At 52.3% G+C, this 18752-nt stretch overlaps 6 protein-coding genes across 6 annotated transcripts; 4 read left to right on the forward strand and 2 right to left on the reverse strand.

Moving 5' to 3' along the window:
• Positions 1-1241: 1241 nt before the first annotated feature.
• J4E83_009862 (uncharacterized protein) lies at positions 1242-2012 on the forward strand (the record flags this gene model as incomplete). Its single annotated transcript, XM_049336747.1, has 1 exon — positions 1242-2012. The coding sequence occupies one exon, from the start codon at positions 1242-1244 to the stop codon at positions 2010-2012; it is 771 nt and encodes a 256-aa protein (XP_049184173.1).
• A 2008-nt stretch (positions 2013-4020) lies between these two features.
• J4E83_009863 (uncharacterized protein) lies at positions 4021-5358 on the reverse strand (the record flags this gene model as incomplete). The annotated part of the gene is made up of 1 exon (XM_049336748.1): positions 4021-5358. One exon carries the CDS (start codon positions 5356-5358, stop codon positions 4021-4023), a length of 1338 nt encoding a protein of 445 aa, XP_049184174.1.
• A 463-nt stretch (positions 5359-5821) lies between these two features.
• J4E83_009864 (uncharacterized protein) lies at positions 5822-6185 on the forward strand (the record flags this gene model as incomplete). Its single annotated transcript, XM_049336749.1, has 2 exons — positions 5822-6091; positions 6153-6185. 2 exons carry the CDS (start codon positions 5822-5824, stop codon positions 6183-6185), a joined length of 303 nt encoding a protein of 100 aa, XP_049184175.1.
• A 4433-nt stretch (positions 6186-10618) lies between these two features.
• On the forward strand, positions 10619-11976 carry J4E83_009865 (uncharacterized protein; the record flags this gene model as incomplete). Its single annotated transcript, XM_049336750.1, has 4 exons — positions 10619-10768; positions 10820-11028; positions 11080-11426; positions 11474-11976. 4 exons carry the CDS (start codon positions 10619-10621, stop codon positions 11974-11976), a joined length of 1209 nt encoding a protein of 402 aa, XP_049184176.1.
• A 3378-nt stretch (positions 11977-15354) lies between these two features.
• J4E83_009866 (uncharacterized protein) lies at positions 15355-16461 on the reverse strand (the record flags this gene model as incomplete). Its single annotated transcript, XM_049336751.1, has 1 exon — positions 15355-16461. The coding sequence occupies one exon, from the start codon at positions 16459-16461 to the stop codon at positions 15355-15357; it is 1107 nt and encodes a 368-aa protein (XP_049184177.1).
• Positions 16462-17261: 800 nt separating this feature from the next.
• JIP5 (WD repeat-containing protein jip5) lies at positions 17262-18573 on the forward strand (the record flags this gene model as incomplete). Its single annotated transcript, XM_049336752.1, has 2 exons — positions 17262-17611; positions 17661-18573. The coding sequence occupies 2 exons, from the start codon at positions 17262-17264 to the stop codon at positions 18571-18573; spliced, it is 1263 nt and encodes a 420-aa protein (XP_049184178.1).
• Positions 18574-18752: the final 179 nt, after the last annotated feature.

The following is an 18752-nucleotide window of genomic DNA, read 5'->3' on the forward strand; positions in this document are numbered from 1 at the left end:
TTGGAGACGGATGCAGCCGTAAGCGGCGCCATTGAGAGACCTTTATCTCGATGACCACGAGGGCTTAAGGAACAGCCTTGCGCACATCGGCGAAGGACAGAGCGGTGTTTGACAAACTGCACGCCTCGACTCGCTAACGCCAGCCAGATACCGCAGTAAGTGCAGTTGTTGGAAACCAAAAATAGCGGTCGCGACATATCGTCTGAGTACATCGGTCCCGCTCTTGATCACCGCATGAGACAGAGCTCAGCCATCGGCGTGGCTCTGGCATGTGCATCGTCTCAAATCCTACTGGTCGGTTACCGAACGTTACAGCGGTTTGCTATGGTAAGGCAGTTGCATTGCTGATGATTGCCGTCATCATCTGATGGAAACCTCAGACTAGTTTACAGTGAGACTCCTCAAGAAGGTGGTGTGATGGACAAATGTCAGAACGTAAAGCTGCAGAAGGGAAGTGTAACAGATGGCTTGAGGCTGAGATGGCTGCTATCGGTTGGCCGAGAAGTGAGTGAGGTTGCACAAAGATAAGCGGCGTAAGATGCTTATTGGGACGGGGAAACTCAGACACCGCCGACGTTGCACATGCTGGCTTGTCAGCAACGGCTTAAATTACAGCTGAAGCACATAGACCTAGAACTCTGGCCAGTAGCTGAAAGCCTGCATGAAACCTGCCGCATCCTTTAGCTTGCGACCGTCCTCAGCCGTGGCAACATTCCTCATTCGCGAGCGCGGGCAAACAACTTCCGAGTGATTGAAGGCGGGCGCCGGTGCGACGATGTTGAGGCTGAGAATTGCGCTCTTCGCTCACTAATCGAATTCGAAGATAGAGTCGACGAAAAACAAAGCATGGCACGATGAGGGTATCCTGCCTTGGTACTGCGATGGCGCATAGGAAGTGCCGGTGAGGGGAGCCTAGGATGAGATGAGAGTAGCAACTGGCGGGCAGCCTGCAGCAAGCCATCACAGCTTTCGCAATGAATGCGATACCTATACCCTTTTATTTCTTGCGATAAGAGCGATGATAACACGAGATACTGGATGTGTTTCGGATGAAAGCAGTCGGTGGCCGCTGGTGTTGGAAGGAATTGGTTGCAGTCGGGCCGACTCTCATCGCACTCAACCGCCTCGTCGCTGCCTGCTGCTGCCTGGATGATCACCACGCCCGCCTTGGCACAGTATGAGTATATGGTTACCAGCACCACACATGTAGAACTTGATATGATCCCATATAGAACCAAACAATGGCTACAACAGCATCCCCAGAGCTCAGACGTTCAAAGCGCAAACTGGACGAGCAAGCCGCTAACCCGGTTCCCACCACCAACCATGCACCAGCGGCGAAGAAACGAGCGCGTAAAACAACTACATCAGACATCACACCCATACAACCACGTCCAACCTATGACACCTTACCGCCCTTCCTCGCCCTCCCACGAGAGCTGCGAGATGAAATTTACAAGCACGTCCTAGAATCAGACAACACATCAACGCTCAAACCCGGGGCCCTTAACATCGTCACACGCTGCGGCCTCGCCGGAGTAAACAGACAGATCTGCGACGAGTACATCGACGCCGTCCTCTTCCACGCACCCGTCATAACAACCACAGTGCGCAACCACAACTTTGCACCCGTCGTCACGTTCCTAAACCGGCTGTCGCAGGCCCAGCTGAAGAAGCTGAGCAACGATGGACTTGAGGTCGCGGGGGCATACGACAGTCATGCGGTGCCGATGCGCAAGATACGTATTATTCTGTCGTATACCGCTGGTGCGAAGGATAGTCATGCGCAGTTGAATCGCTGGCTGGATAGGTTCGATAACCCTGAGAAAAGGGGTTTGGGGATTGAGTTTGAGTATGAGGGTGATGGGACGTGGCACAAGGGAGGGTACAAACAGAGACCTAGGCCACGGGTTGGTGCGAGTAAACGGTGGATAGAAGAGGCGCAAAAGGTTAGAGATGGCGGTCGTAGTCGAAGAGGGAAGGGGTACGTAGGTTATGGGCGGAGGTGCTAAAGGTCAATGTACTTCTTATGGCGGATTGCGTGGTCGCGGTGTTGTGTGAGCTGGAGCGTGGAATTTGGAAGCTGGAAGACATCTTCCTCACGTGATCTCATACTCGGCTTCTGCATCCCACCTGCCTGCGTGCATCTAGATCCGCAACCTCATCAGCAAGAACCTCGTGTATGCGCCGCTTTACCCGCAAGTTACCTCAACCAAGCCAGCCATCCCCTTCCAAAATTCCCATTTCCCTTCCCTTCGCAATAACCCAGCGCACCTATACACACTTTCCAAGGTCGCACCAAGCCAGAGCACCCACGCGATCCAAGACCCGACGCGTCGCTGTCACTCCGTCTTGACACCGCTAGCTCCAAACTCTGTCGGCGAACACACTGCGCCTGCAGTAGTCTTTCTGGCAGAAGCTCAAAGGGCGACTGCATCCTCGTATATGTACTCAATGCTAGCTCCGGGCTGCGGTAAATGTAGATGCTCGAAAGTCTAGAATCTGCGATAACAGCGACGAGATATGCGCAAGACATGGCATGCCCAAAGTTTGCAGCATCGCAAGATGACGTGCGTAAAATCGTCCTTCACGTTCGCGAACACAGGTCTCCGGGTCCGCCGCACCGTGCCACAGCATCCCATATGTGCAATACCGTGCGGGCGCCGCAAAACAACACAAAAGGGGCCTCCGGCGCATGCGCACTCCTTTTTTCCCACGATCCTTCTCTGTCGGCACATGCACTAGGCGAGATACACAACACGTGGACTCCCACGGGGAGAGTCGCTCGATCTAGACTTCTTCGCCCGCCCTGCATATATTATTCTTCGTTAACGAAAGGATATCTTATAGTTGACCAATAAGAAAGGAGCGGAAGGTGGCATGAGTATATTGCATCGCATATGGTTTTTTTTTGTCGAGATTGTCGAAATGTTCCGTTCCTGCCGTGGAAATCTCTAGATCCCGGGTAAATGGTAAACAGAGCTCAGGTGCATATTGGACAGTCACGGTCGCGGAGCTCGTGGCATGTGCCTACGGTACAGTAAAGTAACCTCCGATGTTCCGGACACATCCACACCCAAACTCCAGGTGCGCCTGTTACGCGAGACCATCACCAAGCTCCACCGCCAGCAACGCGCACATAGATTACCCCCGCCCCGCAGAAATATGTCGTGCCTGACTTCTGCCACGAGGGCGCGCACGCGGGGAACCGGAGTGCCATGTCGTACTTCATATCTAAATTGATGAACTCCGACCAGGGCACCAAAGTTTGGAGCCGAGCTAGCAACGCTTGCTTCGCTTGACAGATGCCGTGACTAGTAGATTGATGGGCAGAAGGAATTGCTGGTTAAGAACAGACTGGTCTGTCTTCTGTCGATCTGGGCTGCATTTTGTTGTGTTACTTACTTTTTGGTGCTGTGTCTGTGTCGATCAAATACCTATCCTTTGGACTCTCTCGTCGCGTTTGAACTTCCTTGGTCAATTACTCGTTTGGCATCATGAAACTCTCAGCCATAATTGCTGTCGTCGCCGCATCCGTGGTGCTTGCGTCGCCCGCTGCAGTACGTCCTTCCAACCTCTCCTCCCATCTCCCACCTCCCACGCCTAACCACCAAAACAGGTCAGTCTCAATCGATCCGTCAAGGAAGTCAGGAACGCAGATGGAACTACCGCAGCGGTTTCTTGTATCGAGTGTCCTTGCGATGGCTTTCTTGGGATATGCAAATGCGTATGTATTAACAATTGGAGAATGACGATGAGGATGGGGTTAAGGGCTGATGATGTTAGATTCCGAATGGATGCTGCTGCATTACTTGAGTAGGAGGGGGGTTGGTGGGGTTGGGGTTGGGGGTCTTGTGCATTATCGGCGTTGAGGATTACTATATACAACATGGCGGAACTGTTTTACAAGCACGAGAAGCGGGAGTGATCGCTGAGCGGAAAAGGGAAGAGGAGAATGCTCGCGCATAGTATAGATACCTTTGTCCGTCAAAAGCATCAACAGCATTCGCCTTCTTAACATCATCTCCCCTCCCCACCCACCCCACCCTTCTCCGCCTCCTCCCTCTCCCTCTCCTCCTCCCCCCGAACCCACCTCCGAAACCCAATCGTCATAATGCCCCCAATCGCCACCTGAAACGCCTGAAAAATAATCGCCGGAATCTGCATCTTACTCTGATCCACGGGATCAATATTAATATACATAACGCTCGTGAGCGGGACCACCATCGCCAGCGCCTTAGCCGGACAGCAATAGCAACAAGCAATCACGTCTTTCTTCGGGAGCCACATAGTAGCCGCTACAAAGCAGAGGGCCAGCCAGATGAAGTAGAGCGCAATGGTGATGAAGACGATGAAAATGATATTGGAGGGTTTGACGGCCGAGAAGGCGCCGGAGGAGAAGGCTTGGTCGAAAGTTTGCCATACCATTGTTAGGAGGGCGATGGAGGAGAGTTTGAGCAACTTCCACTCGAAGAAGACTTTGTTTGTGGGCGCGGGGAAGAGGCGTTGGACGATTTGCCCGAGCAGCATGGGCAGGAAGAGGGAGAGGCCGAGTTGCATGAAGACGCGCTGGTAGATGCCCGCGTAGCCAGACCCGCGTTGCAGGACTTTGCTATACCAGGATCCAGTCGAGAGGTACATTTGCAGGATTATCGGTGTGAGGAAGGGACAGAGGAACTGGCCGATTACAGATTGCACGACTGTGAGGGCTGCGTTGCCGTGGGCTTGCCGCGTCATGACAACATTACTAGACATCGTCGTCGGGGCACTCCCAACGAAGAGAAACCCGATCAAGAGCCACGGATCCATGAAATCGCGGTTCCGGGCACATAGGCTCACGATGGCGAAGGTGGCTGCGGAACAGACGAGGTAGCATTGGAGTTGCACGAAGATGTGCAGTTTCCAGCGCATGTAGTTGGCGAGCATGACCCGCGTGTCTAGTGTGCAGCCGTTGATGAAGAAGATGACGGATACGGCGAGGTAGGTGATTACGGTTCGTTTTGTGCGTTGCTGGCGGGCGGGGACTTGGACTTGGGAGGAGAGGAGGACGACGAGGCCCATGGCGAGGAGGAACCATTGGTCTTTGATGAACCATTTTAGGACTGAGAGGGCTTTTGCGCGTTTAGGTGGGTTCTTCTTGGCTGGTGACTTGTTCCCTTCTCTTGTTTCTGATTTTTCAGCTTCGAGGGGCTCACTAGCCTTTGGGAAATCGAGAAGTGGTGGTCCCGTGTTAATTGAATCCATATTCGTCGCTTCTGTAATGCACTCTTCTGGTATCGTTTCTTTGTTGCCTTCCATGGACGACCGGCTTGATGGTGTCGCCGCTGTCCGCATCTCGATTTCGTCATGTTTGTCCATCGAAGCTGCTGCTTAATGTGTCCCTAGATAACGAGTCACAATACTCAAGTCTTCCATGCATGCGTCTTGGCCTGGAGATATGTGACTCTTCGGTAATATGACGGGCCTAATCATGTAGCCGATTTAGCGCATGCCGACGCGGGAAGTCTACCCCAATGACGCGCGGGCGGGTGAAGCCGGGATCCTGCCATCATCATCTTCAAGCGACAATCATGCATCGCGAGGTAGTGATGACGGCGAGTCGGTTGTCTATCTTCCCAGAAGTTTGAGGGTGAAGAATGGCAGACGACGGGCAATGAGGCTGCCCGGTTAGTCAGCTCCAGGGCTTGAACAAAGGCATCATCCCCGCCATTGACCGCGGCGTGGCACGGCGCATACATACAGTCCACCACGCCGCCTCTCGCTCCCACAGCATCCCATCCACCCAGGCTTCCAGCCACCCGTCACTCGCTTCCTTCTCCCAATGACCTTCCCTCATTCCCCCGGCGCCGATGACGACGCCACCCGCAAGCTCATCTGGGCATCCGTCTACCGCACCCTCCTTCAACACGCCCACCCCGACGCGCGCTTCAACCACGACTACATGTCCTTCACCCCCGACTTCCGCAACTCCTCCTCCGCAGTCGACCGCCTCACGTCTCTCTCCTGCTACAAGTCCGCCACCGTAATCCTCATAACCCCCGACAACAGCCTCGAGCACCTACGATACCGGGCGCTGAAAGACGGGAAAAAGGTGCTCGTCGCTACGTACAGACTGCGCAGGGGATTTGTGTTGCTGCATCCCGGCCGGATAGCGGAGACCAAATACGAAATGGCTGCTTGTCTAGACGGCATGGAGAAGCCTGGGATAGGGCGGTCGGTGTCGCTGGCGCAGATGCGCGATGAAGGGCTCCGGATAGACCTATGCGTCACGGGGGGTCTGGTGTTCAACGCGCAGGGCGTGACGATCTGGGAAGGGCATAATTTATTCGAGATACAATGGGCGATGTTATCGGACCTGGGTGTTTTACACACGCGGACACCTGTTGTGGCGCTTGCGCATGACTGTCAGGTCGTTGATGAGGCGGCGCTAGGCGTGGACAAGGTAACAGTATCTCCGACGAGGAAGGGAGAGGTACAGTGTGATTTTGTTGTTACACCGGATAAGTTGTATGAGATTGAAGACGCGGTTAAGCCTACCCATGGTGTGGACTTTGATGTGATAGATCCCGAGGGCGTGGAGAATATTCCGCCACTGCAGGAGTTGAGGGGGATTAGGATGATGGAGGGGATTATGCGGAAGGAGGGGTTTGTTTCTGGGAAGGAGGAGAAGGGTGATGATGCGCCGAGTGAGGAGGAGCAGATGGGAGTTGGTATTGTGGAGAAGCTGATGCGGGGTTATAGGGCGTAGGGAATGGAGAGTGTGATGATGAATGTACGTGTGAGGTAGGTCAGCAAGACATTTGATTGGGATTATATTATTAGGCTAGAAGGCTGCCTGTAGAAGACGAAGCGGAAGCAACGTATACGCTCCAAGGCGGATGTGAACATCGAACGCCAACGCAATGGAGATAATGCAAACTAACCACCTCCTCCTCCCGCTCTTACAAACCCCATCTTCCACATATACACGACCTACACCCTCTCCTTCCAACATCCCACCCCAGTAACCCTCCCCACCTTCCCCCCATCAACCAAAACCCTCTCCCCACCCATCCTCACAACCACCCCTTCACTCCCCCACCCCAACCTCGCTTTACACACCACCTCCGCATCATCCCTCTCTACTGCCCCTCCCTGCAGATCCGTGCCCTTCTCTACCCCAAGTATCTCGATGGCCTGGACGTGTTCTGGCCGTGTGCTGAGATCGAGGGAGACATCGATGGGTATATGTATCGACCATGCGTTGTTGGATGTTGATGTGGATACTTGTGGATTTTGGGATGAGCCGAGTGTGTAGTGTGAGGGTGAGCCGATGAGGGAGAGAGTAACGAGGGGTAGGGCTTCTGAGTGTTTTGGCGAGGGTAGTGGGGAGGCGGTAGTAAAGGCGATGAGGCCTGCGATTGAGAGGGCGGTCTTCATGTTGTGCTGTGTTGATGCGCGTGTGGTCGCAAGTTGACGTGTCGCTGTAAGCCGGTTTCGCAGTCCGTTTGTTTGTGTTGTTGAGTAACACTCGGTCCGAAGATGTCTGTGATATGGTAAATCGCACACAGCGTGCGCCCTACCTCGCACTCACCTCCTCATATACAAGACCTCTCAACCACGCCGCAATGTCTCCACCCCGCGCGAAACATACTACCAGTGGCACAGCCGTCCTCCAGCGGTTGGCTAATCTACCATCCACTGCATCTACGAATCGAAACAAGCTACGCCACAGCCGCTGTCACCCACACGGCATTCCTTCGGCGGTGCAATGCGGGGAATATTCTGGCCGTCGTGATTGGGGCGGCTGCGGGACGTAGCCGCTAGGATTTTCCGGGGGGCCTTCGTGTTGGATGAGTGGGCGGGCGCGTCGTGCCCTTGATGCGCCCGAGACTGTGCCGCATTGGCGCATGCTATGTACATATGCGTGATATGCATTCGCATGCATGCATAAGAAAAAAGCAAATTGCTTATCTTGGGAAAAGGAGGGCGGAGGATGCGAAGAAGCAATCATGGAGGTTGTCGCATGGACTTACTACTCCAAGAAGCGGATGCTTGTGTGTTGTGCTATCTGGAGATAAGAAAGTGAAGATGTGCTGCAAAAGCAAAGTTGTGTTCTTGCTGGGCACATGTCAATGGCCTGCCCGGAAAGAAGGGGATATCTCACTCCAGTTCGGCCGTAACAGCAATCCAACAGTGTAGCCCGATACCCTTCGGAGTGGGTGTACTTGGATTGGAGGGTGATGATATTCATGTTATGCTTCTTGTGTAGACCATTTGTTCGCGTGTGTATGGATATCTCGTTCTGGTACAGCTTACAAGATCGGCAGTTCATTTGATGATGGGTTGCCGTGTCTTGTTCGGGTTGTGATATTCGCCTCCCGATTTAGCAGCCGTGGCAGCTGCATCAGAAATCGCATTTGGACTAGACGGCGGCTCGGCCTCCAACATGTCCGCATGTTGAATGGCGTCGCTGTACCTACATCGTGACTACGTATGTTGGAGCACATCACTTACCTGCTTCGATTGTCAGTCTCCTAGCAAATATCTGACGTATTGCCTTGAGTAGATTGGTTTGAAGCATAACGGCCGCCATCGCATATACGGATACCAGGACGTCGGACATAAGCGCGAACTAGACACCAAACCCGCAAGTTCGTCCGTTACCAGCAGGTACCGACTCACATTTTAACCAAAGTTTGTTACCATGACTGAACCTTGCGAGCGTCGTCCAGAAATGTTCAAGATTTTCACTCAACCCAGTCAACCATAGGATCGTTGCTCCCGACTGCAAGGGTTGCACGAATGCGGCGATGGGGCGGCTCGACGGTGGGTTCAACAGGCCAAGGGTATGAAGAGTTCTTCGTCGCACTCGCAGGGGAACACCGTTTTACTCTCCGCTCTCCAATACACGGTCGCCACTTTGGAAGCCGGATTTTTCCCCAGGAGTCTGCTCCGCCGGACGCCTAAACCTTCGTTGGGAGGCCTGGTTGAGCGTTCCTCGGCAGTTTGAGACGAACTTACCAAACGGGAAGAACGTTGAGCTGAGACCAACTGGCTTTGAGCAGGACCGGACGGGCGTGGCATCGGGAGATAAACGGTTGCGGAGTTGTTTCCAGGAATTTGGAAGTGCTGTGCTACCCTGATGCATGCGACGCTCATGTCGCCATTGTTCTGTGGATTCGGGGCCCACATGTGGAATTTTGATCGCTGGGATGGTGCCTGCGAGCTTCATCGGCCTGCCATCCAGCGTTACCCGCGTAGGCACTCAATCCCGATGCCTGTTTGTCGAAATATTGAAGCAGTAGTCCTCGGACAGGCAATTGACAGGCGTTCGGACGACTAGCCGTTGTTGTATATCAGATCCCAAGTCCGGGTTTCAGTCGCGAACTATGGTTGTTCGTGCGACGGACTCTGCATCTAGGGGACGATAGTAGCGCTGGCGATGATGCAAGTGCTGAGCTAGATCCAGGTCCTCCAGTGCCTACAGCAATTGCCGATGCCCGCGACAACGAGTCAGTCCGCGCACTAGATACTCGTGAAACCCTGCAGACTCAATGTGAAGGAGCCGAGGCACCTGATTACTCTGGCAACAGTCTTGACTTATACAACTGAACGCCAAAAGCCACAACATCTATCATCGTGGAACGCCTGGCGATGTCGGCGGACTCTCGCTCTCGCAAACCTACCTGTCAGTGGGGCTCCACGCAGGTTCAGGAACCGCCCGGCTAGCGGTTACAAGTTCCCGTCTTTAGAGGTGCAGAGCACTTCCTCATCGAGAGAATCGGCAGTCAGCGTAGAATAGCTGAAACCAACGGTTAAAGAGATACTGCGCGATGATGCAGCCGATCAGCGGCAGCAAGTAGGAGCTCCGAGGAGTCTGTGAGGTTGAGTGTTGACTCCAGGGCTGTCAGTGGGTGTCGGAGCTAGCTAGGAAGCGGAAGGCACGGAAGACGCAGCCCTTGCGAGATTTTCGGTGACTAATCCCCTTCTCGGCTAGCCTTCACGTGGCCGGTGAACATCGCGAAACTCCTTCGAGCGGGACGCATCTAGGCACCACCAAAAGCAGGTCAGAACAACCACTGCCGTTCCCCAAGCCGCGCTTTTGAGTTTCGCTACTGCGAGCTGCCTTCCAGCCATGGTGGCGTCCCAGCCTGTGCGAGGTACAAGTCAGCCATGTGCGCGAGGCTGCCCAGCTGCTGCACATGTGTACGCTGATCTCCTATCCCCTCCGTCATGTCCCTATTTGAGTTCAATGAACAATTTCGTTTGCGGCAGTCAACACTACTGCCGTCAGCTTCTACGCGTCCCCGTGTGCCCTGTCAACGCATGAACGACTTCGCCAAATCCATAGTCCCGTGTCCGAGCTCCGCGGGACAACGACCCTGTTGGTAATGGTCGCTCCTTGAAACGGACCAGACCCTGGAACGAGTCCTGGGAGCCCGCCCGCAGACCCACTTCACTCGTGGCGGCACCCATTATGCGGTGTCTTCTATAGTCTCCACCCTGCTTATTCGGTCAAGTGTCTAGCTGCGTAAAAGATCCTGAGCCCCCCCATTACCGACCGAACGGTGTGCTCATTCTGGGGCTCCTCCTCGCTGTATGAGTGTCCACTGCTTCGTCAATATACCACACCACAATGGCTATTCCCAACAGAGGCCCCGAGCTGCTCGCAGTCAACATCGCCTTCGTTACCACCGCAGTCCTGGCTTGTGCATTGAGGATATATGTTCGCGTCTGTATGGTCAAGGCATTTGGCCGAGATGACTATTTGATGGTTCTCGCAACTGTAAGTGTATATTAATACGATAACTGGGTCCCGATCTGACTAAGTCCTCAGCTCTTCTTCATTTCTTACACCACATCGTCTTGCATCGGCATACACTATGGAACCGGGAAACATCATCGTGACCTGCCTATCGAGGGTGTTCAAAATGCGAAGCATGCGTGGTACTTTTGCTATCTGTTCTACTCGATATCTATGATATGTTCGAAGCTTTCCATCGGTTTCCTTCTCCTGCGGATTAGTATTCGAAAACTGCACACATGGTAAGCAACCAAGCGAACTTGACTTATGACAATGTTGACTAAAAATACCAGGATCATCTACAGTGCCATGTGCGTTTCGATCATTGCTGGAGGCACTTTCTTCTTCGTTTGTCTCTTCCAGTGCTACCCAATCTCGTACATGTGGGACCGCACTTCGCAAGAAGGAAAGTGCGTCGACAACACAGTCATCACCGCTCTCGGCTACGTCTACAGTATCTTCAGTATCATCACCGACTTCACCTTCGCTATCATTCCGGGATTCTTGGTCTGGCATCTGCAGTTGAAGAGGAGGACCAAAGTTGCTTTGATCCCGTTGATCACTATGGGCTGCATCGCAAGTGCTGCGGTCATCGCACGCATGCCTTTCGTTCATTACTTCAACTCTCCTGACTTCCTCTGTAAGTCTCCCTACCGCTGCTTGTTCACTGGGTACTAACGCTGTCAGGGTCCACACTTGACATCGCTATCTGGTCATCGGTCGAACAAGGTCTCGCTATCACTGCCGGCAGCCTTGCAACGCTCCGTCCATTATTCTTCATCGCCATGCACAAGCTCGGTCTCTCTACTCGCCCAACTGGAGCCTATCGTCCGTCCGCATACGGCATGTCCGCCCCCTTACCCGGCAATGCCGCTGGAAACTCCAAAGCCGACAAGCTCCGTCCCGACATGTACAAACTCTCCGCCACTGTGCAGACTCGCACTTCCGACGACGAACCTAATGGAACCTTTCCGAATTCGAATAAATGGTACGGCGGAAAGGCACCACCAAACTCGAAGAAAAGTACACGTGTGGACAACTCCGACAACGATAGTCAAAGGAGTTTGAGGATCAAGAGCGCTCGGAGCAGTGCGGAAGAGGACCATTTCCAGAACGGCATCATGGTCTCCAAGTCATTTTACATCACGGATGAAGAGCGGGGATCGGTTTTGTCTGCGCCGTACAGATGATGAGTTTCAGCAATATACCCACTTTCAACATTTTCCATTTGTCATCACGAAGACATGCGATGTGGCTTGCGTCGCGAAGGAGATTTTTGCCGCGTCGGCAAGCTCCTCTTTTCTTCAGGTCCAGCTGAAACGGAGTACCGTGAACGAAATGACCGAATGCCGTCTCCAAACGGCGGTGGTAATGGCGTTCATACTCTCTGAGTCGTGGTCACAGTCGCTATCATCAACGACACAGACATGTCTAAGCGCCGCCGGTCCCACCACCACGGTCCTTCCACATGCGCGGAGAAGCAAACACCCACAGCCGCACTCCACCACGAAAAAAGCCCATCGTGAACCCGAAAAAGTATGCGAACGACCTGCCTCGGCAATCGCAGTTACCGAGGACTGCGAGAACAAAAAGCCAGGTTCGTCTGGAAGCACACCGCCCCACAGCGGCTCGAGTCTGGGTCTTTACTTGACTCGGATATATACCACGGCAGGGAAGCGACGACACCAACTGCCGCATCACGGCTCACGGCCTTTTATCTTTGTATACCCCCATCCCTGTACATTAGCAAAGAGAAAGATCGACATGACATTTTTAAATACCCCTGTATATACTAGTAATGTACGTTTTGTGTTTACAGCGTAATGGGGTATCTTAGAATTAAAAAAATTAGGCTTAAATAGGTAACAGCCCTCTACTAGGTGTCTTAAAAGTTGTAATTAAAGTATAACACGTACTCTACAAAGGTGTGCGCAAGAGCGCGCTAAGCCTTCCTAGCTTAGCGGCTAACACCCTAGTAGGTAGCTCGTCTTAAAAAAAATCGCTATATAGGCAACACAATTACCCTATTATTTTAAAATTTAAATAGAATAGCAATATAACTATAGCTTATTAGTTAGAGAACTATTAGAATAGGTTACAAAGCAAATATGCTATATATTCTCGCGTATAAGTTAGTATATCTTCTTACATTTCTCTAAAGCTAGTGCTCTCTTTATACTTATACTATATTAGAATCTCTTATAAACCTCTACTACTTAATAGCCTCTACTATAAGATAACCTATAAATAGATTACTAACAGCATTGTCTTTCTTCTATATAACAGCAAGAACTCTTACTCTATACTTTAGATACTATAGGCGCCTTCTCTATTAAGGCCTACCTTTATTAACCTTAACTTTAAGGCTAGTCTTATAGAATAGCTCTCTAACTTCTTCTACTAGAATTCTTTCTTATATTAGGTCTCTATCTACTTTAGTAACGCCTAACTCTACTATTACTAAAGAGACGCGCGCCTTAGAGATCTTAGAGAGATATCCTTATCTAGCAATATAGACAGAAAGATATAAGTATCTATTATAATAGTTAACTCTCTTACCTTTATAGCTATTATCCTCTAGGTATACCTAGAGAATAGCGAGCCTAATAGATAAGAAAGAGAGTTAGTAGAGTTGTAGATTAGAGCGTTATAGAAGATAGCAAGAAAGGCTAAGAAAAATTATAACAATATAGAGAAGAACTTTATAGCTTATATTTAGTGTAGAGAGAGCGTCTTATAGATAAAGTAGATATTATCGCTCGCATATAGTAATAAGTAGAAAGGCTAGATATAATTGTTGCATAGTCTAACGCTGCTGCGGAGGTTAGAAGGATAGTCGTATAGGTCTAGCATAGTGTTGCAAATAGCTGTTAAAAATAGTAATTATAGCTCTGCTGTCGCTGTCGCTGTTGCTGTTGTAGGAACAGATAGGCTGCATATTGTAGATTTAGCGTTGTCGGGCTAGCTAACTTGTTAGAATTATTAGGTTTAGTAACATTATTAGTAATTAGACGGAACAAAATTTCATCTCCACAAAGTGTGACACAAACCGGGGCTCGAGGCCGCCACTAGTAATGTACTTAATAACAAACGTTGAGAATATTTAACGTACGTTGCGACAACCATTTGCGACATGGGTAGTCTACCTGATGTTGACTATCTAGATATTGTAATGACGTCGAAAAAGATATCGCGATGCGCTACCCCAAGACTAGCTTTTTTTGTCGCGAAACACTAAGCTTCCGCACCTGGCACTTTGGAAAGAAGTAACGAAGTCTGTTGTTACGAAGTCCACAACTGCCGCAGAGCCTCAGACCACCTCGGCAGGGGAGGGGAAGTAAGCTTACGTGCAGCGCCATCATTCCTCACTGTGATTGTATGACACCGCCAGACATTCTTCTGACCGCCACTGTCGTCTCACCATCACGCCATGTACCGGCATCACCTTCGCGGTGATGTACCACTTTCCCATCCCATCCCATCCCATCCTCCCTCTACCACTACCTTCCCCATCTCTATCGCAACCACTCCCAACCCCAAGCCTGCCGACACCACCCGACCGGTGACCGTCGCACCACCTTTTCTAACCATCCATCTACAAAGTCTCCACAAAAGAACCCTTCAAATCACGAACGGCGGTTCCTACCGTTCCGGCTCGATTGACCTATCATCTAGTAGCATGCCCAGACCCCGAAAGTCCGAAGTCGCGGAAGTACGAAAACAAAGGGCCGATTCACAGCGATCACGACCTAGACGCCTAGCGTACCACCCGCCAGTCTGGCCTCAACGCGGGACCTAGCTTGCCTAGTCAGTAAGATCATCGCTAAGATCATCGTCTGGGAAAAGGTCCGATGGTGTGAGGTGATGTTCAGGAGGGTTGGGCATGCACGCAGGGAGGAGGGGTCTTACTGTAACCTGCGTGCTGAAAGCTAGTAGTACAGTAGTGTCTTCAAGACTGGAAGTGGCAAATGAAACCACAATGACGCCAACGAACTAGATGTACGCAGGGAAGCTCGAACGCCAACGGGGTCGATGGGTAGGGAGCCAATCGGGCAGGATTAATAATCTGAACGATCTGTGACATGCCGAAGGCTGAGATGGGGGCATAGAGTATTAGAGTTTGGTGGCTGGGTAGCCCAGCCGTTGAGAACGAGGTTAGTGGGTTAGGTAGGTTAGGGAGTTGATCGTGCATGAGGCCGCTAGGAAGTCGGGATAGAGATGAGCGAGTGACATGTGTGGAAGTGACATGTTTACACGGTGCGCTATGCAGATTTACCCCGTGTTCAGGCGGAGTTGACACCGGTGACGTGCGGCACAATGCACATATGGTGAGATTCACAACGTAACTCTCTCCGTGTTTCCACGAATGGGCATGATTACTCATAGGGACGTGAAAGCCAAGATCCAAGACATCGACACGGCAGGGAAACAAGATGATCTGGGTTAACGTTGGGAAAGAGGGAGGTCTGGAACACGGTGCAAGAGCTTGGAATTTGGTGGCTGAGATCGCGGAGTAAATATCGGAATTTACAGCTACTTCAGTCTACATCCGGAACTAGACAATGCGCTCAAGTGCAGCACGAGCAGTCATTACAGCTCGAGTCGCGGATAGCAGGCGGCGCCGCGCACGTCTTCTGCGGTGTATACGGCAGCGTCGTAGTAGCAGGCGCAGGAGCATTGAGCGTAGATGCCTTGACCAAAACAGGGATCGCAGCACCAGTCGAAAGACGGAATTCGCGATGGCCAAGAACTGGAGTTTCGTTAGTACAAAAGATGTCGGAACGACGTCGAAGAGACGGTGACATACCCCGAAGCAAACTGCCAATCTCGCCCGAGTGCGAGGAGATGGAAATGTAAGTACTATCGTCATTGCTGAGAATATCATCAAGCACAGCTTTTGAACGAGCATCTTGGTTTGCGCGCGGCTCGGCGAAGAGTTCAGTCCAGTATGGGTCTTCCTCTGCGAAACCCTTTTCGAACTTGAAGCCAGGGAAGTTCTTCTTGATGAAGGACTTGCTGTGGCGGCGATCGCATGTATGCGCGCTGATACCCTCACGCAGGAACTCCTTGACAACAGGCACAAAGGGGTTCTTTTTCGGCAGCTTAACACCTTCGAAAGTGATCTTCGCGGTATCGAGACAGCGGTACAAGGGGCTGGTGTAGAAAGTCTCGGGCGGAGTGATCTTCTCGTCTTTGATGAGGTGGCTCCAGAACTTGTTTACTACTTTCGCTTGTTCGATACCGTCGATGGTGAGTTGAGCGTCGGCCCAGGTAACGGTGCCGTTGCCGTCGAGTTCAGACCAGTAGCAGTTCCACGCCGGTGTGCCGAAGTAGGATTCTGCGGCGTTGTGGAAGCCTTCGCCGTGGCGGCCCATGAAGAAGAGGGCGTAGCGCTCATTGCGCGGTGCCTTTTTGTTTAGGGTGGAGATGTAGTGGGCGAGTCGTTGCCATTGGGTTGAGTGCTTGCGGTCTGGGCAGGATGAGTCGCTGGGGTAGGTTCGGTTGATTAGACCGAAGTTGCTGGTTAGGAAGTTGAAGGTCGAGGGGTCGGTGGAGGGCTCGTCTTGTTGGAAGATGCCGGTTACGACGGTGTAGTTGATGGACTTTGCGTGGTGGTATGCGCTGACTGAGGACGCGGCGGTCAGGAGACCGTATAGAAGCGATGAAGCGAGCATGATGGAGGATTAGGAATTCAATTACTACAGGTAGATCCAATGCCTGCTGTTTGGATGAACGACGGTTCCCGGCTTCTCTTTAAGACGTACATGATGTCGGACGTCTTTGCTCCGATTGTACAGCGGCGGACATGGTTGGAGATGTTGATGATGTTCACAGCCAATCATTGATAAACGTGATTCGGCTGCATTGCCGGACGAGGCTTAACGCATGGCGAAGAACGTTGACCTTCCTGTCGCGTCGTTGGCCAAGGACTAGTTATGATGGGGCAATGAAGATCAAAGACCCGGTGGAGAAGAAGCGTGTCGTATGGCATGGCCGTGATTGGAAGGGTACGTTCGTTCAAGAAGTTCACGATGCTGCGAGGGACGCACTTGTGGTCCGTAGACCCGGTTTATGGTCCCGTCCAGCTTAATTGGGATGAGATGGAAGATTGTAAGATATGACCTTTCGAGATGCTGGACTTTGTATGTATCAAGACAAGAAACCTGGTGGTGTTGACGACTTGGTCGTTTGTTCACTCATGTTCTCTCAAACGATGTTCATTCGAGTCTGCAAAACACTGGTATGAATGACGAGGGATGACGATGAGTGGAGTTCAGGTCTAGATGGAATGCGCGCAGGTGCAGTTGGTGTTGAAGTACTGGGGGAAAGTGAAAGCCTGCCATGTGCGTGTGTACCTGCCAAGGCCATCGGCTGCACCTGCCCTGCAAGTCATGAGCCGCGGCTCCACAAAAATTCCAGTTGTAGCTGTCGCGAAATGCATTCCACCAACTCCCGCATCATCTTTAAGCCCAAGATGTTCGAGAACTTGTGCGCGCTCCCGGTGGAGCACGATATCTTTGTGCAGGCGATCCACCCAGAGGAGCCTATCATATCCGTCGGCTTGGCTAGCGGCCATGTGCAGACCTACAGGCTGCCCTCGGGCGCGAGCGACGACGACGACAATGACGAGACGATAGCTTCCGAAAAGGGCTTTGGCACCATAGACAAGCTCTGGGACACACGGCGACACAAGGGAAGCTGTCGGACACTCGGATACAGCGTCGATGGCACGTCGCTTTACTCGGCAGGCACAGATGGCATGGTCAAGGTCGCAGACTGCATGACGGGCCAGGTCACTGCGAAGATTTGTGTACCGCTAGATCCGTAAGCACAAGAGACATGGATATCACGTGAGCAATACTGACACCGACAGCGCGAATGGCGGCATCGACGCGCCTACCCTCGTCTACGGTCTCTCACCGCAATCCCTCATCCTCACCACCGACTCGGGCTCACTGCACATCTACGACATTCGGAACCTCAAGGGCGGCGAAAAGGTCTCCCTAAAGCCCGAAAACACACACCGCCCCCACGACGACTACGTCTCCTCCCTCACACCTCTACCGCCCACGCAAGCGAGTACCAGCGGCTGGGCCAAGCAATGGGTCACAACGGGAGGAAGCACACTGGCCGTCACGGATCTGCGGAGAGGCGTCATGGTCCGGAGTGAGGACCAGGAAGAAGAGCTGCTCAGTTCGTGCATCGTGACTGGTCTACCAAAGAAGGGCTCAAGCGTAGGCGAGAAGGTCATTGTGGGTGCAGGCGACGGTGTTCTAACACTCTGGGAGCGCGGAGTCTGGGATGACCAAGATGAGCGCATCATCGTCGACCGCTCTAAGGGAGGCGGCGAGAGCCTCGACTCCCTCACTGTCGTACCAGACGGCGTTGGACCTGGCGGAAAGCACATCGCCGTAGGCCTGGGCAACGGAGACATTCGCTTTGCTAAGCTCGGCCCAAATAAGGTTGTCGCAGAGCTCAAGCACGACGAGCTGGCCAAGGAGAGCGTCATTGGTCTGGGTTTCGACGTCACCGGGCGCATGATCAGCAGTGGTGGAAAGACTGTCAAGGTCTGGGGCGAACAGACCTGGCAGGATGTGGATGAAGACGACGAGGAGACTACCAACGGCAAGCGAGATCACGAGAGCGAGGACAGCGACGATAGCGATAAGGACATGGACGACAGCAGTGAGGACGATGAGCCCAAGCAGAAGCGCAAGAGGAGAAAGAAGGGCAAGGGCGGACAAGCCAAGGGCCATGGCATCACGCAGTTCTTAGGACTGGATTGAAGCGGCAATATGTGGTGACTGGTTGTTCAGCTGAATGCTGACTGTCCTCATCCTGGGAAGCAGCTCGTCGTGAGCATGCAGCGGACGCATAGTTGAAGCAAGGTAGAAACTTCGACTTCATTGGTAGCGCTACAAAGGTACGCGAAGCAGCCATCACATGTCTTAATAGCACTTCATTA

The sequence above is a fragment of the Alternaria metachromatica genome (genome assembly GCF_023757995.1).
Source record: "Alternaria metachromatica strain BMP 0045 chromosome Unknown scaffold_37, whole genome shotgun sequence".
Taxonomy (NCBI): domain Eukaryota; kingdom Fungi; phylum Ascomycota; class Dothideomycetes; order Pleosporales; family Pleosporaceae; genus Alternaria; species Alternaria metachromatica.